A 25,014-nucleotide genomic window follows, 5' to 3' on the forward strand; every position below is an offset into this window, starting at 1 on the left:
TTCTCATTAATCTCTTTAAATTAGTAAAAATTACATCTCTACAAGAAAACTGACCTCTTACACCATGGGACCAAGAGATGGAAAGCAATGATTAACAGAATAAGTTTTGTTTTCAAGGTTCAGTAAATAAAAAGTAGTCTCCATTTAGAGTCTTTCAAGTCTCAGCTTAATTACCATATTCTGCAAGAAACCTTTCTCAGTCCTTAATCTTACTGCTTTTCCTCTGAGACTTCTTTCAATTTATCATATATATATATGCATATATATATATGTGTGTGTGTATATATATATATAACATATATAATGTGTGTATATATATATATATATATATATATCTATATATATATATATATATCTTGTTTGTACATAATTGTGTGTTGAAATTTTATCTTGCTATGGTCCTTCCCCACCCCCACCCCCAACCCCACCAGGTAGTATAGTAAGTATATAAATAGCCAGTGTAAGGTAACAATAAATAGGAATTAAGAGTATAAAAGACAACATAGAAGCCACTTGAAAAAAAAACTGCCTCCTTAATTAATTAAGGCCACATCCAGAGATCATGCACTAAATTAGAAGCCAACGAGGCCCCAATATAATGGCTCCTTTGTTCCACTCATGTTCCCTCGGTCTGTAAACTACAGATAAGCTTCAGCAATGCACAGTAAAACCAAAGAAACATGATGCTAACTAAAGAACCCTAACCTGGCAATGATAACTTTGAAAAGATATTGACATGTTAATAACAATTCTAAGGTGGCCTGGACAAGACTTAGTTCATCCTCCATCACCAGAACCCTATTAAAATGGGCCCCCCACACCCTGCCCCTTGGGTCTATGTTGCCCAAGTGCTTCCAAAGCCAATCTGAAATCACATGACTCTCTGTGCCCCTCTCCCTCCCCAATCTCAATGTGGTACTGCTCACCTCTGTACTCTTTGTGCCTTACTGAAGTGTAATTGATGTATTACTCCCCTCCTTGTTGACAGTGTGATCTTTCCCGGGGAGAATCCAAAAAACCCTGCATGTTCATCTTTTGTGTTCCCCTTCCTTTAGGCAGGAACCAAAGGCACAAGGACTGGGATTCAGTTATCAATAGCCACACCTCTTAGTGGGCAAGCAAGGTGCTGTGAACCCACTGAAAAAAGCAAGGGTGGAATCCCGTGTACCATCTTGGCCAGGGATCTCCCTTCATGGTTAGTTTGTAATAGAACAGCTGTTTATGTATTGTTTTTCCCTAGTAGATTGTGAGTTCCTTGAAAGCATGAACTTTTGTCTTTCTTTGTATCCCTAGTGCTTAACACATTTTGGAGCCCATGGTAGGCACTTAGCAAATGACTAGCTGATTGACTTCAGACAACTCTTATTTTTCTTCCTTACTGAAATAATTTCCCTTTGTGTCTTTAGAATTTGATTCTTGACAATTTCCCAACTCTTCTAGTCTGACTTCCCCTGTAGAATTTAAGTCCATGGGACTTTACCTATCTTTTCTCTGAACCCTCAGAAACCGCCTTTCCCCAAATCTTAACTTCATGTCAGACTATGCCCAATTTTCCTCTCCTTTATCAGAAGTTCTAGGAAGGAATGATCACTTCTCCACAAAGTTCCCATCATCCCTTCACCACCGCAGTAGCCATTTCCTTCCTATTAATGGGAATTAGGCTAAGAATATTATTTCCACTAATTTTTTTTGAAGCAATTAGGGTTAAGTGACTTGCCCAGGGTTACACAGCTAGTAAGTATCCAATGCTGGATTTGAACTTAGGTCCTCTTGACTCCAAGGCCCACTCATTGGTTCTTAAAGGAAACTTGAAAAGGTAGAATTTTTGACGAATGAAATTAGTTCAGATCAATCAATTTTCCCTTAGAGTTCCTCCACATTTTGAAGGATAAAATGGTTATTAAGGCACATGGAAAAATTATTGGCTGTCAGTTTTTGGCAGAGAGAGATTCAGCAGATGTGTGGATAATTGATGTTCCCTACCATCATATCCTCACTCTTTTTTTTTTTTTTTTTAAATATGGATATAATAGCAAATACACTGGATTTGGAGTTGGAAGACCTGGAGTCGATCCCCTACTCTGTTATATAATAGCTTCAACATCTTATGTTAGTCAATTAACCTTAGTGGACTTCAGTTTCCTCGGCTGTTGCTGAAGATGAGATGATCTTTAAGGTCCCCTCCAGCTCTGAATTCTATGAATTAATGAACCCATACTTTCTGACTGTAAATAAAGGCCTTGATGTTAAGCCCTTAAACCAATTTGAGAGTACAATTCTACTTTAGCTGTCTTGGGGCAGGAAGATAGCTGTGGGGGCCTAGAGTCAGGAAGACCTGAGTTCAAATTCAACTTCAGATACTTACTAGTTGTGTGACCATGGGCAAGTCATTTAATCTCTGCCTCAGTAAATTTAATATCTGTCAAATGGGCATAATAACAGCATTTACTACCCAGGGTTATTGTGAGGATCAACTGAGATAATTGTCATGGATTTAGCATAGTAAAGTAAGTGCTATATAAATGCTAGCTCTTATTATTGTTAGTTACTGTGAAGCATTTATTTCTAGTAATGTTGGTATATTATGTATTTCGAAATTCTCATCCAGTTTCCGTCACGATCAGGCACATAAGCACATTTACCATAAGAAATATAGGAGATATCATTTTCTATTTGTTTTCTTAGCACTTAATACATTGCTTAATAAATGCTTTTTCATTCATTCACTTGTTCATTCATTCGCTCCACATGACTTTTAGAGAGCTTGTATACAGATTTTCCCTTAAGTTAACCCTGATAACTCCTAAAGTTTTTAAATAGTAAAATTGTTTTTAAAAAATAGAATTGAAAATAGGTACTACCTGTCATCCTCTCTAAGCCTTCTTAACTATTTCAAAATATCCCTTTAAAATTATGAGGATGTCAAAAAAACAGAAAACAGGAACAAAAGCAAACAGAACTCTTCCTATACCCACCTTCATGCCAAACCATGGGGAACTGAAAAGACAACTCCAATTTATCTCCAAGTAACTGTAGGTCATGGTGAAATGCTTATACTGACTTTGCCAGTGGTTCTAGCTCCTTCGGGTGTTAATCATCCCAGCATCCCAGCACCTCATGGTTTATAAGTAAGTGTATGCTTCAGAGAGCATCTAGAAATGAGTATGAAAAGGAGATGGAATGTGGTGATCCAGGAATTTTATTTAGTTGCAATTTATATAGCACTTCAAGGTTTGCCAAGCACTTGTAAATATTTCAATTTATTCTTAAAACCTATTATTATCTGCATTTCACAGATAAGGATACTGAAGCAGATAGTCTTAGATCACATATCCAGTAAGTGACTGAGAACAGATTTTAAACTCATATTTTAGATTTATTTGGGATGCATCACTTCAACCATTGCGCCAGGTACCTACCCTAGAGAAATAAACATCTCAGGAAAAGGGGTAAGAAGGTAAAGGTTTTGTGTTCATTTATACAAGTGGTTATAACATTGCCCTCTTCTGGATAGGATAGCCATATATTTTGCATACATACTATATGATGTAGATTAATGGTCAACAAATATTTATTGAGTCAATATTTATTAAGTAAATAAAGGCCCTTAGACATAGGTCCAATTTGAGAGTGCATTATATAGACGTCTAAGGTAAATTCATAATAAATATTACTATGATTATTGTTCTTTTGGAGTAGACTTATAGTTTTTATTGGTGTAGCTAACTGCCAGTGAGGAAACTTCTTCTATCAATACACATTGGCACTTGTTGTGGAAATTAAAATCTTATGGAGTTGCCAGAGGTTAAATGATTTCCTTATGATTATTACTAATAGTATTGGTATCGAGAACAATTACAAAAATAGATTAAATCTACAGAGTACTTTATGGTTTTTTGATTCTTTTACATATCAATCTATAAGCACTTATTAAGTGTCTGCTGCATGCTAGGGACAAATGTAAGGATACAAAACAAATCTTAATGTCCCTAAACCCCATCATTGTCAATGAGACAGCTGTTCTAATTACATTTTTCTGATGAACAAATAATTCCCATGGACACATCATACAAAGGGTCATGTATGACTAGAGCCCTGGTACTCAGAGTTAGGAGTGCTTTCCAGAGGCAACGAGGTGGTGTATAGCATGATTACAGTGCTGACCCTGGAGTTACAAAAAATCAGAATTCAAATCCTGCCTCAGATACTTAGATGTAAGACTTGAGCCAAGTCATTTAATCTGTGCTTATCTCAGTTTCTTCCTCTGTGAAAGGGGCATAATAATAGTTTACCTACCTCCCAAAGTTGTTGTGAGGATAAAATCAGATAATACTTGTAAAATACTTTGTGAACCTTAAAGCATTACACAAATGATCTATTATTGTTATTTCCACCAGTAATTGAGGTTTCAAGAAAACTTCAAGTTTTCTTCTCTTCTTTTTTTGCTATAGCTTTCTCTCATTTCCTAGGCATGAAGGGCACATAAAATCCCTCCGTGCATCAGAATTACTCCCCTCCTCCCCATATTAAAATTTCAGTTTCTTTTTTTTATTATTAAATTTGTTTATTTTTAGTTTTCAACATTCACTTTCACAAGATTTTGAGTTCCAAATTTTCTCCTTATCTCTCCCTGCCCCTGCAGTGGCATTTGATATAGGTTCTACATATACATTCATACTGAACCTATTTAAAATTTCCTTTTCAATCATTATATGCTCCTAGAAATGTAATCAGCTGGGAATTAGAAGGCAATTTGACATAGGAGGAACCCAACATCTGGAGTCAAGGTATCTAGGTTCTAGGTCTGACTCTACTTCTGTGGTCTTAGGCCAGTCACTTAGTATTTTTATGCCTTAGTTTTCTCCTTTAAAATGAGGAAATTACTTGTTTTATTTCATAAATTAAAAATTAAATGGATAAAATGAGGAAGTTGGACTGGATGAGCTTTAAGAACCTGTTATTTGAATACTTCACAGTATGGAAGGATTGATCCTTCCTTAGATGTTCCTGTTAACCTAAATTCCTGTTTAATCAATGGAATATATATTGGAGACCTTTTGAAGGATTTCCCTCCAAATTTTTGGAACCTTACCCCATGACTCTTGCCTGCTTAAGCACTTCTCTTCTTCTGATAAATTAGAACCAAGCATATGGTATTCCATTTCTGAAAGGCTATGGATTCCTGAAATGTGCCAAACAGATGTTAGCAATATTATGAAATCAAATGATAGGTAGGTGAAAGGTCACCAAGTACCAGGTCTTATATAAATTTAAGGCATTCATAGAATACTGTGATTATGAATAGGTGACACTGGTTTCCCCTCTAACAGGTCATAATAATATGACCAAAGCTCTCCAGAACTGCAGAGTAGAGTTATATAGAAAAGGAGTCAGGAGAGTACAACACATGAGGTCAGTAGTCAATGACGACAATACTGTATCAGTCAATCAGCAAATATTTATTAAATGTCTTCACTGGGAAGGGCACTGAAACTGCAGTCAGGAATTATAATAATTGATGATGGTGAAGATAATAATAGTTAGTATTTATGTAGCACTTCAAAGTTTGCAAAGTGCTTTACAAATCTCATTTGAGCCTCACAACAACCCTGGGAGGTAGGTGCTATCACTATTATTCCTGTTTTACAAAGGAGGAAACTGAGGCCAAGAGAAATTAAGTGATGCCTCTGGGGTCACACAGCTATTAAAGTATTTGAGTCTGAATTTGAATTCAGGTCTTTCTGACTCTAGGTTAAGAGCTCAAATTCTGCCTTATATACTCCCTAGTTAAGTGACTATGATTTAACTTCTCTAAGTCTCATTTTTCTCTTCTGTAAACTAAAGAGGTAAAAGCCACTGATCTCAAAAATTCAGCTATAAATTTATGATTCTGTGTGCCATGCACTGTGTCAGTATCTGAGGTTTAGAGACAGAAATTGCACAGCTTCTTTACTCAAGAAGCTTGTACTCTATCAGCAAACAAAAGTCCCTATATATGCCATCGTATTTGATGCTCAGAATACCCACAAAAGAGAGATTGTGCAAATATTAATTTGATAGAATTAAAGATGATCAACATTAAATTCAGATAAGTTAAATGATTTACCTCAGGTTACACAGCTAGGAAGTGTTGGAGCTAGGATTCAAACCCTTCCTTCAGTAATTGGTGATTTTTACACTATCCCACCTGACCCTTCTAATTACAATTATATGGGGTCAAACTAAGGTATTCTAAGCGATGTCTGCTCATATCTGAACAACTGAAGACAGCATCAGAGTCCATTTAGTTTTTTGCTTTATAGTCTTCAGGCTTAATAAAGCTTAATGTTCTGTTAGGGAGGATTGCATTCTCAGCCAGAATCACTCAAGGATCACAGTGAAAATCACTGGTCAGTCCATTGGCTAAGAACATGGTGCTTAGCAAAACTCATTTTCCCATGATTAGGGCGGCATTGCAATCAATGAGACCTACTGGCAAGAGCCACAGTTTTTAACATGACTTTAAATACAGTTATTGTTCAGGTTGTTCCAGTCATGTGGGACAGGATATAGTAGTGATTTGAGTATAAGTTGCAGTTTCTTGTTCAGAAACAAATGTTAGAATGGTACTTTCTCAAAGCATTTCTCCTTAGTAGGAGGGAAATTGTGGAAAATGGGACACTTTTTCATCTAGGTAAACAGCCAGCTTTTTCCATTTGGAGTAGTGTTGTGGAAAGTTTTTTGAGACTCTACTGATAGTCTATTCATGTGGTAAACAGTGTTGTGTTTTTTTTTTTCCTCTTTCACTTCAGCTGCACCAAGAATGATGCTGCGGTTTATCAGATCTCTGCTCGAAATTGTTTTGGAATGATTTGCTGTTCAGCTTTTATTGAAGTTGAGTGTTTTTCAGAGAACCCACAACTCAACCCCAACCTGAGAGAAGATGCTGCTGGGAGTTGGAAGAATAAGGCTGAGATGTGTAAGAAGGACAACTCACATCAAGTTAAAGAACTTTTCCAGAAGGAAGGAAATGTCACCGAGGACACTTCACCTCTGTCTGATTGTTCTTTCCCCAAATTCAGAAGCTCCTGCTTATCACAGTTACAATCCAACAATGACAATGAGTCACATGGTCTTGAAAAAGATGCAGGTGTCAAGAGCACTATTCAAACTCAAGAGAATTGCTCTAATCACAATTACACAGAGGAAAATGCATTTGATTTGTTTTCCCCTAAAGTCAGGGATGAGGCAGACGAACTGGGAAAAGGTTGCAGCGTGTTGGTACATTCCAAACCATCAAGGTTAATTGATGACTATGTGGCCAGTTATGGTCATAATGATGAAGTCTTACCACCTAGTCGTCGAGACCCTAAAATACAGAAATATATTAGCTGTAGCATGGCACTACCTGAGGAAACCACATCCATTTACCCAGTTAACAGCTCCACAACCAAGCAGAATGTCTCCCCAGAGATTTCCAGCGAAGACTCTGACACAGATTTTGAACTCTGCCCAGAGATAAACCTAACCTGCACTGAGGAGTTTTCAGATGATGACCTTGAGTATTTGGAATGTTCCGATGTTATGACAGATTACTCTAATGCGATCTGGCAAGAGGACCTCAGAGGGAATGACCCTGTCTTTTTATTAGAAAGAGATGACGAAGAGACAAAATTCAGAGAGGCTTGTCTGGGTGGGTGTGAGCATTTCCACAGTGAAATGGCTTGTCAGTGTCAGGTGTCAGATAACACTGTGCCTATGGATACCACCATTGGCTTCTGTGGTCATCACTCAAAACTCCAAGAAGTAGCTGGAAGGAGCAGTCTACCCACTTACAATCAGTCTACCTTGCAACCAGGAATGACTCTTATTTTGGGACACCCTCAAGATGAAACATCCCCAGTGAAAGACCAAGAACGATATAAGCTCCCTGTCTCTTCTACAGCCAATGACAGTGACCAACCAGGAATGAAAGGAGAAAATGCAGATAGTCACCAGGCAGGAGAGTATCTCGCCATTGACAGTCTGATGAACATGGATAAGACACCTGGAAAGATGATGTCCCAGACTCATGAGTTAGAAAAGTCAGTGATAAACCAGCCTGTGGAGAAATCAGCAGAGAAAAGTGTGGAGAGAGACCTACCACGGAAGAAGGGCTCACAGAAATTAGTCAGGGTGAGGAGACCAGGGACTAAAGGGAAACCCAAGAAGCTGAACACAAACCTGAAAGAAAATGCAACAGATGGCAGGCTTAACCTCCCAGGTTCTGGAGAAGTCAGGGATCTTGAACTTCGCCAAGGCGATACAAGGGAGAGTTTTCACGAAGAAGCAGAAGTTATTCATCTTAATTCCCAGTTCCATGGAGGAGAATATGACATTTCCACCCAATCACAGCAAGAAACAGAAACCCTTCCAACGCCAACAGAGTCACTTCTCATAGAAGGAGAGATAGAATTGAAGAAGAAAGGGAAGTGTGCTAAAGGCCTACTGGAGACAGATCTGGTGGTAAACCAACATGCCCATTCTCAGGTAAGTCTTCTTTCCAAATAATAACAGAACAGAAAGCATCCTTCCATGTTCTTATCCCCCCACTTCAGGCTCACATGAGCTCCATCATAATGTAAATCAGAAGTAAGCCCTCAGATACCATTAAGGCAAGAGTGAGTGACAGCTGCTGCTGCTAGGAAGGAAATCTGGTTTTGAAAAAGGCCCAGATAAACCTTAAGCCATCCTAATTATAGAAAAAGACAGACAGTAGTAAGAGGGACTAATGAGATTCTGGACAGCTGGATTGAGAAATCTGATCTTTCATACGTTGCATGTGCTTTAGCAGGCAGTGTCTCTATTCAGAAAGTTTATGAAGCTAATGTTTTGAGTAGAACCTTTGATAAATTTCTCTCTATTTAGTCATATTTGATGGGAGCAGTTGTGAAAGGTGGGACCTGACACTAGTTCATATTTCCAGCGGGAATGGGCGATTTCTAGGTGTTTTGATTTATGTGATTCATTTTGTAATCCTGGTTAAATCGTGTGGTTCTGTTGCTCCTTTCTACTTTTAATCCTATATATTTTATCTGTGTCTCCATGAAAGCACTCTGGAAACGCTGATGTGCTACACTCCTCTAATACAAGGTATCAGAGAGGAGGTGAAAGAGAAAAAACAAACAGAAAGCAAATGACTGTGGATTCCACCATTGCTTACTTGCAGGAAGTATTTTAAAAAGGAAGAATTAAAAGTAGAGAAATAACTTAAGTACAAAGGAGTTTGTTTCTTGAGAAATACTTTTATTCAATTTTGATAAACTTCACATTGGCTTTTGAGACTACATAATGTTATAATGGCTTGAATTTATGCAATGTCTTGGAAAATTGCCCTTAATTCTTAGGAACGATTTGCCAGATATAAAATTGTTAAGAGAGTGTGAGTTACTGAACTGGGGAGGGGTGGTGATTTATAGCAGGATTTATAGCAGGTTTTGTTATTTTTTTTGTTTTTGCAAAAAAAAAAAAACCCAAAACTTACTTGCCACTTACCTGCCTCTGCTCCCAGGGAAATGAAACTGTAACTTCCCAAACATTTCAATGGTATTCAGGAATTTTTGAACTCTCTCAGGGAAAACTTTAAATCCTAGGCTATTTAAAATGTAGTATATTGATCCCCACAGACTTCACCATTATAGAATCTAAATTTTGGCTTCACAGTGGATTATTCTGTTTAAGCAGTCTAAACCAGCCAAATTAGGCACATAACCTTTACACTTTACTATCTGCTGTATACATGTACTCTCGTTAATGATAGGTCTGTGACTGATCTTATTTAGCATTCACACATAAACAATTTACAACAAATTTGTTCTCAGGTATAGCTTACATTACTGGATTGCTCAAATAGCTATACAAAATAGATTGCTGTATGAAATTTTCTTGGAATTTTATACATTATTTCCTTTCCTAATCATGAAGTTGCTCCTCCCACACCTTATTTAATTACTATTTTCATGTGTCTGTCCATTTCTAGTGCATATCACTATGTAAATGTCCCTTTTACTACAGGTCTGTAGAATCTGATATCTCTTCAGATGATACAATATGAGCAAAGACAGAAATAAAGAAATAAAGGTTCCCTTGCAAAAGGGGTCAAAGGAGTATGCCTACCTTCACCAGAGGATCAATTCTATCAGTCCTAGATCCACTAAATTGAGACAAAGGGGCCCCTACCATCTTCACCATCATTAGACTTCAAACTCACTCACCACTGGCCACCTTGTTCATTTGTTTCATTGAGAGTCAACTAAATGAAAATACTTTCATTCCTGAAGCCACACTCCTCTCCCTTATGCCCATTCCAAGATCTCTAGTCATGCACTGATACTTTCACATTTATAGCAACACAGTCACATAGGACATCTTCATCAGAAAAGTAACATGAGCTTTGGGATAAACTAAATTAATTAGGCAAGGGCCAAAGTTGGAAAACAAGCTGAAGAGTAGTTTACCTGGAGTCAGATGGGCCAGTTCTCACTTTGTGGTGATCATCAGCAGGGCCAATTCCCACTAGGGGAACCACCCAGCAGCTTCAAAGGGAACTGTGTTCTCAAGACACTTCATATCTAATCTGGGATGAGGTACTAAGAATGCTCCTTTATTCCTACAATATTTATTGTCCTTTGGTTAGGAAAGTTTGCTAGAAGAATGGGACAAGAGGAAATGGGTATATTTGGCAAGGCAGGTTCTTCTTTCCGTACAAATTTATGTTCCTAATAGGAAGCTGTATCAGCTCCTTTAAAGATCCCATCTTAGAGAATAGAAAAAAAAGTGGGGGAAGGTTAGGATGAAGGGCAATATAGTTAGTCTTACACAACATGACTGTTATGGAAGTCTTGCAAAACGACACATATATAACCTGTACTGAATTGCTTGCCTTCTCAGTGGATATGGGTAGGGAAGGAGGGAGAGAAGTTGGAATTCAAAGTATTAGAAACGAATGTTGAGAATTATTATTGCATATAACCAGGAAATAAGAAACACAGGTAATGGGGTATAAAAATGTATCTTGCCCTACAAGAAAAGAGAGAAGATGTGGATAAGGGAAGGGTGGGGTGTGATAGAATGGAGAGTACATTGAGGGAAGGGGTAACCAGAATGCAAGGTATTAGGGGGTGGGGGGAGGGGAGAGATGGGGAGAAAAATTGGAACTCAAAATTTTGTGGAAATGAATGTTGAAATCTAAAAAATAAGTAAATTAAAAAAAATAAAAGATCAGGGAATCATGTGAAAAAATGTGTTACCAGAATTGGGGACCTTTATCCTTAGACTTTGAAGTTTAAGTGTTAATTTTTGGATTTGTAGCTTTTGCTTCTAAACCTTCCTTCTCCTGTCTACTCTAAGTGGATCTATGGATTAAGATGAAAATCGTAGGTTTCAGGGTGGTTGTAATAAAGGTGCCCCTTCCTTCATCTCTCCCCACTAGCTGACGGGCACATGCTATGACTCTTCTCCCTCTAAGAGCCCTCTGGTAGTCTATAGACTAATCCCTGGTCTATTTCTTGATTTCATCCTAAACATTTTTCTGGTCTTTCTCTCAAGGAAATATATTTTAATGGAGGTATACAACATATATCCTGGTAAGGAAATACAGAGCACATAAAAACAGAGTGCATTAGTCTTTGGGGGAGGGAGGGAGGAGCACTGAAAAATAGGGGAAGTAACAAAGGCTTTAAGTTAGGAGACAGCTCCTGAACTGAGCCTGGAAGGAGAAGAAGGAGAGCATTTGGGGCAGGGACACAGACTATGCAAAAGCACAGAGTTAGGAGATAGAATATTATATACAGCACTGGTGGGAAAAATTCTGTCTACCATTTTATGCTATATTCTTTTGCACTATAGAGCAGGAGTCAATAAATCCCTTCTCAGAATGTTTTTAGATACATAAAATACACTACACAGGATTACAAAGAATGCCAATTACAGTGAAATATAGTTATCAAAATATTTTTAACAAATAAGTTCACAAATCCTAGTTTAAAAATTATTGACAATCTCCTTCCTCTCCTTTCTAATATCTTCAGATTTTATACTTGTTTTCCTCTGTTTCACAATGTAAAAAAAAACTGTTTTAGTCTCACTGGAAATAGTATTTATCCAAGTTCACCCCAATTAAGCTAGTCCCCCCAAACTAGCCTCAAAAGTTTGGCCATTGAGAGCAGAGAGGGTACCTCAGGCCAATCTGAACCTTCTCCAAAGGTCACACCAACAAAACCTTTGCTCTGGTTTAAACCTCAATGTGCTGGTCCAACTCTGAGGTTAGGAATGACATTCTGCCCATCTAAAGTTTCTTCTGGAGCCTCACTGGAGTCATATAAGCTTCACTCCTAAATGAGGAGTCCTGGATCCTGCTGGGAAACTGTCAGCTTTACCCCAGAGGGTGTACATTTGGGGGAGGGAATGTCAGGGAATGGGTTTCCCATATGTACAGTACGGAAATGGAATTTTCAGTTAAAGTATTTTATAAATTTTCTGGATAGGAGAGTCAGCAATTGGTAATTATGAAGCATTACAGTACATTTCATGTTTTAACCAGATGCCACTGTAATAACATAAATAACAATAAGCTTTTTCATGAAATGATGGCATAGTTTATGCCATAAGTCATAAACATTGCTTCATGGATATGTGTTTTCCTTTAAATGCAAAGATAGCACTCCCTGATTATCATTGTGCTTTTCTATTTATTTTGCATAAACTTATGTTGTATGTGTTGTCTCCACAAATGTGTATGTGTACATATATGTGTCTATATATGTGTGTACATATACATACCTACATATGTGTATAAACATAGAGGCATATACACACATATATACAAAGTCTCTGCCTTCAAGGAATGTGTATGTATATACACACTACATATGTATATATCTATGTATGTGTGCATGTATACATGCCTGTATGTATACACACATTCTCTGAAGGCAGAGACTTTCTTTTTTTCTGTTTGTCTCCACAATGCCTGGCACAGTGGCTGGCTCATAGTAAGTCTTTCATTAACAAGTATTTGCTGATTGAGCGACTGATCATTGCTGGGGCGTGTCTTTGAAATGTTTTTCTAATCATGGAGATAGACTTATGCTAAGCCATGCTCAGTCTTACCTGGTTCCCCTTCTGACAGTGCCATTGCCTTTGAGGGTGATTGTCAGAGTTTGGGAGTTTAGTCTCTGACAATGGGACAGGCAATTCTGCCCACATTGTGATAGAGCCCATGTCATCTTTGCTACAGTGCTCTGAATGAACTAGTTAATCCCAGAAAAATCTCATCACATTATCCTGATAATGGAGGTTTTCCAAAATTTAACCCCAGTCTGCCTCTCCAACTTTAGCTCCCCTAGCAGAAAAACTCAATGCCTACTGTTCTATTCACTGTCCCCCAAACACGCTATGTGTCTTTTCTACCTCGTTTCCCTGAGTGGCTGGTCCTCACTCTCTTCTCTTCTCTTGTCATCCTTTAAGGATGAACAGATTCATGAGGCCCTTCACCATGCCCTCAGTCAATTCAATAGCACTTACTATACAAAAGGCATTGTGTTAGGTTTTAAGGATGTGAAGAACACGAACAACTAGGAGGGATCAGGAGAAACCTCATGTAGGATCTGAGGCTAGGAAGGAACTAGAGATTCCAAGATGAGGAGCAGGGGGAGGAAGAGCAGGGGGAGAGGGAGCATTCCTGGCATGAGGGAAAACCTGAACAAAGGTGAAGAACATCATGTGCAGGTAACGGCAAAAGAACCAATTTGACAGAAAATTAGAATGTGTGAAGAAAAGTAAAGTAAAATGAGTCTGGAAAGATAGGCTTCAATTAGAATCTGAAAGGTTTTCAATGTCATATAGTGGAATCAATTGGCAGCTACTGATGGTTCTTGAGGAGAGGACCAATTATGTTAGACCTGAGCTTCAGGAATGGTTGTTATCCTTTGTTCTCAAAGAGGACCAAAATGACACCACTATGTTAGAGTCAAGTTTCAGTGTGTCCAACTGTGGCTGATCAGATCAGTACAAGTTCAGAATGCTCTACCACAGGTTGGGCACAAATAGTTCGTGTGAACATTTGGGGTGGATTCTCTAAATTTGCACATCTTGAGTTGCTTTTGAGCTACTTCAGTTCTGCTTTGCTCATAGAACACAGCACCTTCTCTGATGTGGGCATGCTATGCTGAGTGGTCCTGTGACAGTGTCGCCCATGTCTCACAATCAATTCCAAAATTCTTAAGACTGACCTTGAGAGTGTCCTTCTATCACTTCTGACCACCTTGTGAACTCTTGCTCTGTGTGTGTCTCCATAAAATAGTGTTTTATGTCTCCATAAAATAGTCTTTTTGGCAAGTGTATGTTTTGCATTTGAACAATGTGGCCAGCCCATCAGAGGTGTACTCTCTGAAGCAGAGTTTGAATGCTTGGAAGTTTAGTTTGAGTAAGGAACTTAATGTCTGGTACCTTATCCTGCCAGGTGATCTTCAGAATTTTCCTAAGATAATCCAAATGGAAGTGATTCAGTTTCTAGATATGGCACTGGTACACTGTCCAGGTTTCACAGACATACAACAATGTGGTTAGCACAATGGCTCTGTAGTCCTTCAGTTTAGTAGTCAAATAGACTTCTTCTCTCACATACTTTGCTTTGGAGCCAACCAAACACTGTGTTAGCTCTAGCTACCAGAAAAATTAATGTCAACAAATTAGAGCTCTTCTGTGAGTGGGAAGTTTGTTGTTAACTTGGAGGGAAAGTTGAACCAACACACAGCTGGCAAAAGTGGCGAAAAGGAGTGGGCAGCTTTCAGATATTTGGTGTATAGCACTTCGTTTGCTCATCTGGGTCAGAATACTCACAAACACCAAGATTAGCCTAATGAAATTGATGTGGAAAGTCAGAAGCTGCTAAATGAAAAACAAAAACTCCACAGAGCTTACCAACAGGATAATTCATCCATTTCTAAGAACACAGTATTTAATTCCATCAAAAATATGAAGGATGGGTTGGAAAGTGAACAGATTTGAACCTATTAGACCAAGAAATAGGTCACTGCATTAGTTCAGATGAGAGGTGATAAGCACCTGAAGCATGGTAGTCTATGTGAGAAAAGAGAAAGAGACTAGAGATGTGGCAGTGAAATCATTAAGACTTATCTAACTTAATTCACTTATTAGTGCCATACCAATTAAACTATCAGATAATTATTTCCTAGAACTGGAAAAAATAGTATCAAAACTCATATGGAAAAACAAAAGGTCCAGAATATCAAGGGGACTAATGAAAAGAAATGCTAGGGAAGGTGGCCTAGCTCTACCAGATCTCAAATTATATTATAAAGCAGCAATTATCAAAACCACTTGGTACTGGCTAAGAAACAGAAGGGAAGACAAGTGGAATATGCTAGGCACTCAAGACACAGTAGGCAACGAATATAGCAATCTACTGTTTGATAAACACAAGGACCCCAGCTTCTGGGATAAGAACTCATTGTTTGACAAAAATTGCTGGGAAAACTGGATAACAGTGTGGCAGAAACTAGACATAGACCAATGCTTGACACCGTATGGAAGAATAAAGTCCAAATGGGTACACGATCTAGGTATAAAGATTAGTACTATGGACAAATTGGTGGATCAAGGAATAGAGTATTTATCAGATTTATGGAGAAGGGAAGAATTTTTGACTAAAGAAGAGATAGAAAGCATTATGAAGTGCAAGATGGCTAATTTTGATTACATTAAACTGAAAAGTTTTTGCACAACCAAACCCAATACAACCAAGATTCAGAGGGATACAGAAAACTAGCAAAGAATTTTTGCACCTAACATCCGTGATAAAGGTCTCATTTCTAAAATATATAGAGAACTGAGTCAAATGTACAAAAATACAAGTCATTCCCTAATTGATAAATGGTCAAAAGATATGAAGAGGCAGTTTTCAGAGGAAGAAATTAAAGATATCTATAGTCATATAAAAAAATGCTCTAAATCACTACTGATTAGAGAGATGCAAATCAAAACAATTCTGAGGTACCACATCACACCTATCATATTGGCAAACATGACTGAACAGGAAGATGATAAATGTTGGAGAAGATGTGGGAGAGTTGGAACACTAATTCATTGTTGGTGAAGCTGTGAGCTGATCCAACCATTCTGGACAGCAATTTGGAACTATGCCCAAAGGGTTACAAAAATGTGCATACCCTTTGACCCAGCAATATTGCTTCTAGGACTGTATCCCGAAGAGATCATAAAAGTGGGAAAGAGTCCCACATGTAAAAAAAATATTTATAGCAGCACTCTTTGTGGTGGCCAAAAACTGGAAATCAAGAGGATGCCTATCAATAGGGGAATGACTGAATAAATTGTGGTATATGAATGTAATGGAATACTATTGCACTATAAGAAATGATGAAGAGGAACACTTCAGAGAGGCCTGGAAAGACATATGATCTGATGCTGAGTGAAAGGAGCAGAACTAGGAAAACTTTGTATACAACAATGACCACAGTGTGCAAGAGTTTTTTCTGGTAGATTTGGAACTTCATTGCAATGCAGGGATTTAAAAAAATTCCCAGTGGTCTTTTAAGGCAAAATGCCTTCCACATCCAGAGAAAGGACTATGGAATTCAATCGCAGAATATAGCAGATCATTCTTTTTTGTGTATTACATTTTGGTTTGTTATATGATTTCTCCCATTCATCTTAATTCTTCTACACAGCATGACTATAATGAAAATGTATTTAATAGGAATGTATGTGTAGAACCTATATAAAATTGTATGCTGTCTCAGGTATGGAGGGGGGAAGTAGAGGGGAGGGAGAGGAAAAAAATATAAATTGTACGGTAGTGATTGTAGAATGCTGAAAATAAATAAAATTAATTTAAAAAAAAAGAATCATTAAGATTTAACAACTGACTGGCCCAAAGCAGTTATTGTCTATAACAACTCTCCAAACTAATACAAACTAGTCTGTATTTCTTTTTTCTTTTTTTTAAGGTGTATATCCTTTCCCCCTAACTTGATTGTAAGTCTCTGGAACAGAGGCCTTGTAATACCTCTTTTTATTTCCAGAATACTTGACATTACAGGAGTTAAATCTCTAATCAAGTTGACCAGGCAGCTGGGTGGCATAGTGAATGGAGTGCTGGAGTCAGAAAGACTCATCCTCCTGAGTTCATATCCATCCCCAGACACTCACTACTGTGTGTCCCTGGGCAAGTCACTTAACCCTGTTTGCCTCCATTTCTTCATCTGTGAAATGAGCTGGAGAAGGAAATGGCAAACCACTCCATATCTTTGTCAAGAAAACCCCAAATGTGATCATGAAAAGTAGGACACAACCAAACACTGACTGAACAATACTAACAGAGGCTAGGACCACTTAGCTATCAGGGATACCACCAACAGTCAGAACTATAAGAAACTAATAGCTGAATTTCAGAGGCATAATCCATGAAAAGAAACTAAGCAGTTACATAAAGTTACTTAGTAAGCTACTGGTTCAATCAAACTCAATCATTGGCCAATGGAAAGAAGATGGTAAGGGAAGTTGTTAGGATTCCTGATCAAGTAGGAGGATTAGACTTGAAGATCTCTCAGGTGTCTTCCAATCCTGAGATTCTGTCATTGTTTCTCTGTGTGCAAGGGTCAGTCAACAACATTTTCCAAGTGTCCACTCTATGTAGGGCACCATCCCAGGATATGGTGCTAGGCATGACATTGGCATTTCTCCATAATGAGTGGGTACATCTAATTTTCTATATCTGTCAACAACATATCTATTTACTGACTTAAAAAAAACAAACAAGAGGATTAAGTAGAGGAAAAAAACCCAGAAGAACTTTAAGCCTAAGCAACATGCTGTAACACTTGAAGCAATAAATGATGTTATAGTCTGATAAAGGGAAGTTACCTCATAAAGTGGTTTGCTTGCTAGCAGGAATGTGGACAGAAGGGAGTTGAACCCATTGGTTCAGTGTCTGGTGCAGAGCTGGATTTTATAGAAGAATGAACTCTCTTGTGTTTATATAAGTGGCATTGTAGATGGAGAACTGAATTTGGGAAGCAGCTTGTTAGTCATCCAGTTTATCTAGAACATAGAGTTTGCACAGAGAGTTAGTACGAAATAAGGTTAGAAAAGTTGGTGGGAACCAGACCTTGGGTGGTGTACTGTCCTAGCCTAGAAAGGTCCCTTTGAATTGTGATTTCATGCATCAGTTATCCCTCCCAGCTAAGAAACAGTAATAGTAATAGTGACACTCAGTGTTGCAATGAATCTGTGATCTTGTCAGTGTGGAAGCTCCTTCTAACGGGATGTGTCACAATACATCTATGCCTGCTTATCCTGTATGGCTTTTCTTCATGTCTTTCTCCTAGGTTAGCAACAAGTGCACACCTAAAGTGCCAGAAGTTTTCCTTGTTTTCTCTTGGTATATCAAAGATACCAATGAATCACTAATAACAGAAGCTTTAATAATAGCATTAGTAACTTTAATATTACTAGCAATAGGCCTTAGTGTTGCTGTTGAGTCATGTCCAATTCTTTGTGACCTCTGTCCATGGGGTTTTCTTGATAAAGACACTGGAGTGGCTTACCATTTCATTCTCCAGTGGCAAACAAGGTTAAGGGACTTGACCAAGGTAACACACCTAGGACATTTCTGAGGTTGGATTTGAACTTGGGTCTTCCTGACACCAAGCCCAGCACTGTATCCACTGTTGCACCTACCTACCCCAAATGGGCCTAAGTTTCTAATTCTGAGCTTCTTAGCTTGATGTCCTTGAATTAAAAAAAAAATTTCAATAACTGCATTCTAATATAATTTGCTTCCTTTGTAGTTCCGTGTATTTTATTTCTACATTTAAAAACATTATTCTGAGGAATCTGTAAACTTCATCAAGCTGTCAAAGGGGTATATGACACAAGACAGGTTGAGAAGCCCTGTTCTAATGAGTAGCAGTCAGAACACTATCAGAACTACCCAGTATCTAATCTGACTCCCACAGTAATTAATGTTGACTCTGCTCTTTGATCAGGAAGCCCATGCTATAAGTCCTGCCATGTTGACTGAACCAACTGGTTACTTTGATGTGTACTTAAGACCTGGCTTACCATAATCCTGCCATTTGTGTTAAAAGACCTATAAAAATGCCCCATGTACTGCAGTGTGGGTGTCTCTTTTACATGTAGAGGCCAGACAGTATAAACATCTCATCATCTATGGCCAGTTGGAGCTGAGATGGCACAAATAAAATAATACTTGGGCCATTCTAAGAATTCCTACCTCATATTCCCATATATATACTCCCTCCTTCCCAACAAACTTTCATGAAGTTGCTAAGCACATAGCCTAATGTTATACTGCAATCATGATGACCTTGAGGGTTTATGGTCTGGTGTAAAGGATAATTGATATCTCGAGGTTATAGGGGCCTTCTAACAGACTCTAAGCAGGTCGATTCTGTCTATGACTTCTCCGTGGATTCTCATTTGTTCAAGTGTTTTCAAGAAGATCTAGATTAGTCTTGAGTCTCCTTCTCACCTTGTACCAAGCATGTAATGATAACTTCCATTTATAAAATGTTCTGTGTTTACAAATAGCCATTAATTACTCTATTTCAATTGGCCCAGTGAGGTAGGCAGTGCAAGTAATATGAAGCAGCTAGGTAGAGCAGAAGTGTGTGTCAAACAGGCAGATAGTGGGCTATGTGCAGCCAGTAATTATCTCAAGAGTGAATGCTGCCCTAACTAGATTAAAATGTAATTGGAAAGTATTTAACAAAATAAAAATACAATAAAACATATATGATAGTACATTTTAAAACGAAGTCAATATGTAACCTACAGAAAATCTTTATGTACAGTTTAGTACACCCCCTTTCTTATTTGAGTTTGACACCACTGGCAAAGTGGACAGAGTGCTGAGGCTTAGGAGTCAGGAAGATGTAAGTGCAAATTTAACTTCAGACAATTCCTAGCTGGGGGGGCAGAGCCAAGATGGCTGAGCAGAAAGATGCATATACTCTAGAGTTTCCCCCCAGCCCACACAATACCTGTAAAAAATAACTCTCAACAAATTCTAAAGCAGCAGAAGCCACAGAACAACAGAGTGAAAGAGGTTTCCAGCCAAAGATAACCTGGAAGGCCGACAGGAAAGGTCTATCTCACAGGAAGCTGAGCAGAGCGGAGCCCAGCCCTGGCCACTCAGTACTGGGAGGAACAGGACCTGAACAGACCTCCAGAGCAGAATTCCCAGCAGGGAGGGTCCCAGATCCCTCAACCCACAAGCACTAAAGAAAGCTCCAAAGGTCAGTGTGGGAGGGCTTTCCCAGCTGGGTGAGAGGGGAACAGGGTCCCCCCAGCACTGGCCTCAGGAGGTGGCAGAGGTGGAGGCAGCAGCAGCAGTGGGTGGCTATGGTGATGGCAGAAGCAGCCTGGATCCATTGTCCAGGCAGCTCAGCTTAAAGCCTCTGGGGGAATTGAGCAGCTGATCTGAACCTCAGCCCTCAGTGGTGAACCCCCCCCCCCCCTGCCTAAAGTCCCTGGAGGACTTGAGCAGCTGATCTGCATCTCAGCCTTGAGCACAGTACTGGGGGGAGGAGGAGCACTAGGACACTCCTCTTGACAAAGGATTCAGAAGTCAAGTAACTGGCTGGGAAAATGCCCCAAAAAGGGGAAAAAAATAAGAACATAGAAGGTTACTTCCTTGGTGAACAGGTGTCTCCTTCCATCCTTTTGGATGAGGAAGAACAAAGCATACTGCTAGAGGAAGTCAAAGCTTCTGCCTCCAGTACCTCCAAAATGAATATGAAATGGACCCAGGCCATAGAAGAGCTTGAAAAGCGAGTCAGCAGCTTGCTAAAGGAGAACTGAAAAAATGCTGAGGAAAATAACACCTTTAAAAATAGGCTAACTCAATTGGAAAAAGAGGTCCAAAAAGCCAGTGAGGAGTAGGAGGCTTTAAAAAAGCAGAATTCGCCAAATGGAAAAGAAGATTCAAAAGCTCACTGAACAAAATAGTATTTTATAAAGAGAGTGGAGTTCAGGGAGGCTAATGACTATGAGGTAAATCAAGAAGTTAGAAAAAAACCAAAAGATTGAAAAAAATAGAAGATAATGTGAAACATCTCATTGGAAGAACATCTGACCTGGGGAACAGATCCAGGACAGACAATTTAGAAATTATGGGACTACCTGAAAGCCATGATCAGAAAAGAAGCCTGGACATTATCTTTCATGAAATTATCGGGGAGAACTGCCCTGATATTCTATAACTAGAGGGCAAAATGGATATTGAAGGAATCCACCGATTACCTCCTGAAGGAGACCCAAAGAGAGAAACTCTTAGGAATATTGTGGCCAAGTTTCAAAGTTCCCAGGTCAAGGAGAAAATGTTGCTGAAGAGAGACAATTCCTAGCTGTGTGACACATTTTATATATATGTATATATATATATATATATATATATATATATATATATATATATATACGTATATATATATATATATATAAGGAAATACAGACCCAGGGAGATAATTGATATAAGTTCACATACTTAGTGGAAGATGCAGGAATCAAAACTATGTCAACTGACTCTAAGTCCACTGTTCTTTACTTTCAATAACATACTGCCTACCAGCCTCCTAGAAATTCAGAGTCCCTAGAATGACCTACTAATATAGGGCCTTCTGAAACACAGTAAGCCCATGAGGGTAAATCTAGCCTGGAAGACATCCCCTAGGCCCACCTAATTTTGAATCTGATGATGATATGACCTCTATAGCCAGTGTGGGATTTGCTTATATATTCTGCAGGTACCCCATGACCAGTAGCATCCCCTGAAGCAGACACTGTGGACATTCAATTCAGAACAGTGCTGTACAATCCTAAGAAACAACATGCATGGGGTGTTACAGAACTATTCAATGCATCAAGGGTAAAGAGAGACAATGTTAGTGCAACATTTAACCAAATCATACAATATCTATTTATTTCATTTTATTTCATTCTGAGCTTAAGAAATAAAATAAGCATTTCCAAATCTATTATATACAATTTTCTATTCCTTTTAAATATGTAAAAAGTTATCATGTAACTTTCTTTTTTTCCCTTTTCCCCTCCCCCACCCCATCCTAGAGATGGCTACCCTTTGACACAAATATATACATATATAGGTATGTATATATACACCCACACATATATGTAAAATCATTCTATAAATACTTGTATTTTAATTCTTTATCTGGATGCAAATAGCATCTCCCTTTTCTAGGTCCTTTGTAGCTAATTTGAGTATTTACAACATTCAAAATTGCTTAGTTGTTCAAAGGCATTCTTAAAACAATATTGCTATTACCATGTACAGCATTCTCTTGGTTCTGCTGATTTCGTTCATCATAATTTTGTGCAAGTCTAACTATATGGATGGTCAGGGTATTTGCTCTTGAAGAGTCAAGAACAATGTACCTAGGCTATGGATTGAAGAGGGGCGGGATAGAAATCAGGAAGAGCTTCATGAAGGATAAGTATGAACTACACTTTGAAGTATAAATTGGATGTCAATAGGCAAAGTTGTTGGGCATTTTAGATATAGGGAAGAATATGATTGAAGCCAGGGAGACAGGAGAATGTAGGACACACCTAGGGAATAAGGAATGTTGATTTTGGTGCGAGCATAGGGTGTATGAAAGGAAGGCGTGGGACACAAAGGCCAAAAGGTAGGTTGGAGTCCAGTTATATAGGATCTTGGGTGTAGACTAGAGACTTCATGTGACAATAATGGGCAGCCAATAAAAGTCTGGGAATGAGAAGGACAAGGGAAACATCATGGTGTAGCAGGAAGGAACACTGAGCTAGGACTCAGGAGATCTGGAATTGAATTCCATGTTCTACCACCGGCTTAGCTGTGTGACCTCATTCAACCACTTGGTTACCTCATCTATAAAATGAAGGCTTCCAATTAGATGATCTCTAGTGTCTCTTCTAATATTATGGGCTGAAGAACATGACAGCAAAGCTGTGCCTTAGAAAGAGTAATCTAGAGGCACAGTTCAAGATGAATCAGAGAGGGGAAGAGTCAGAAAGCTGCTATAACAACAACAATTTAAAATAATAATATTAATTATAATTATTATTATTAAATAAGAAGAAGAGGCTGGACTATGGTGATGAAATTAGGAAGTGAAAAAGAAATACTAATTCAAGAAAGTTTGTAAAGAAAAAAATCTACAAGACGAGAATGTTAGTAACATTTACATGAACAGAAATGGAAAACTCAATAGAAAGAGTAGATCTCTTGTTTTGGGGGATTTTGTAGGATGGGATGTGGATTATAAAATAGATTTCAAGTTGGAAGGTAACTCAGGGTCTTTTTATCTAACTCCCAATTTTTTTATAGATAAGAAGACCAAAGGGGAAGAAGATTGGCTTTGGACAAAGTAAATTTGAGATTACCAGTGGGACGTCCAGGAAGGGACATCTAGTAGATAGGTAGAAATGAGGATACAGAGACTGGGAAAGAGGTTCAATCTAGAGATAAACGTTTGGGTGTTGTCTGCATGGGGACTCTTACTGAAAACACCATCTCACTGGGTGATCTCATCAGCTCCCCCAGATTCAGTTATCACCTCTATGAAGATGATTCTCAGATCTATTTATCCAGACCTAACCATTTTCCTGACCTCGGCCTCACTTCTCTAACTCTCTATTATCCATCTTAAACTGGATGTCCCATAGTCATCTTAGACTTATCATATCCAAAACTGAACTCATCATCTCCCCGTGCCCTAGCCCAACCTCCCCTCTTTTGAATCTCCCAATTACTCTTGAAGACACCACCAGTATCCCAGCTACCAGGCTCACAACCTCAGTTTCATTTTTGACTCCTCACTATTGTTTATCCTACTTATCCAATCTGGTGGCAAGTACTCTTGTTTCTACATTTGTGATATTTCTCATGCACATCCTCTGCCACCATTCTGTATTTATCATGGTACATTTTCCCCTGGTGCAAAACCTCATCACCTCAGCCTGGATTGTTGCAATAATCTCCCCATCTCAAGTCGCTCCTCTCTCAAATCCATCCCCAGTGATCTTCTTAAAGCACAGGTCTTACCGTTTCAGCCCCTTTATAGTAAACTCTAGTGTTCCCAGGATCAAATTTTAAATCCTCTGTTTGTCTTTTAAAGTCTTTGACAATCTGACTCCTTCCTACCTTTGCAATTTTCTTTTTTTTCTTTTTTTTTTCTTTTTTTGGCAAGGCAATTGGAGTTAAGTGACTTAAGTGACAAGGTCACACAGCTAGTAAATATCAAGTGTCTGTCTGAGGCTGGATTTGATCTCAGGTTCTCCTAACTCCAGGGCTGGTTCTCTATCCACTGCACCATCTAGTTGCCCCCTTTGCAGTCTTCTTATACTTTACTAGCCCTAGGATGATCTACAATCCAGAAACAGTGTCTTTTTTGCTGTTCTTTAACACAGCATTCCTTCTCCCCTATCTTCCCTCTCTCCTGGTTTCCCTAGCTTCCTTCAAAACTTGTCTTCTGCAAGAAGCTTTTCTTAGTTTCCCTCAATGTTAGCCTTCTCTCTGAGATTAACTCCATTTGATCCTGAATATCTCTTGTATGTCCTTAATTGTTTGAATGTTGTCTCTCTCAGAGTGTGAGACAGCTTTTGTCTTACTTTGTAGCTTCAGTGCTGAGCAGAAGGGTTAGTTTCTGGCACAAAATACATAATGAATGCTTGTTAACTTGACTTGAGGATCAGGACCTTAGGGATAAGGGTTATCTTTGGAGCAAAAGGAGGACAAATCCATCTTCCAAGACAGAAGGGGAAAAGTAAAGAATGGATGCAGATACACAGAGCGGGTTTCTTTTAAGCATACAGGAGAGCTGAAGTAGATAACCTTTTTGGTAAAGCAAGCCTCTTCATAAAGAATGGGTAGGTCAGGGATGGGGTTGAGGGGAGTGGAAAAGGTTTAGAATAGCTGCTATAGAGACTATATTA

At 38.6% G+C, this 25,014-nt stretch overlaps 1 protein-coding gene and 1 long non-coding RNA gene across 4 annotated transcripts in view; one reads left to right on the plus strand and one right to left on the minus strand.

Annotated features, from left to right (window-relative positions):
- ALPK2 (alpha kinase 2) overlaps window positions 1-25,014 on the plus strand; it is a 151,611-nt gene that overhangs the window by 35,733 nt on the left and 90,864 nt on the right. For all 3 annotated transcript variants that reach the window (XM_072605946.1, XM_072605948.1, XM_072605947.1), the window contains exon 3: window positions 6,792-8,508. In XM_072605946.1, the coding sequence (XP_072462047.1) occupies window positions 6,792-8,508 (1,717 nt within the window). The remainder of the gene's footprint in view (window positions 1-6,791; window positions 8,509-25,014) is intronic.
- LOC140501883 (uncharacterized) overlaps window positions 1-25,014 on the minus strand; it is a 227,347-nt gene that overhangs the window by 35,629 nt on the left and 166,704 nt on the right. The window lies entirely within an intron of this gene.

This window comes from Notamacropus eugenii, chromosome 4, assembly GCF_028372415.1.
Source record: "Notamacropus eugenii isolate mMacEug1 chromosome 4, mMacEug1.pri_v2, whole genome shotgun sequence".
In the NCBI taxonomy this organism is placed as follows: Eukaryota; Metazoa; Chordata; class Mammalia; order Diprotodontia; family Macropodidae; genus Notamacropus; species Notamacropus eugenii.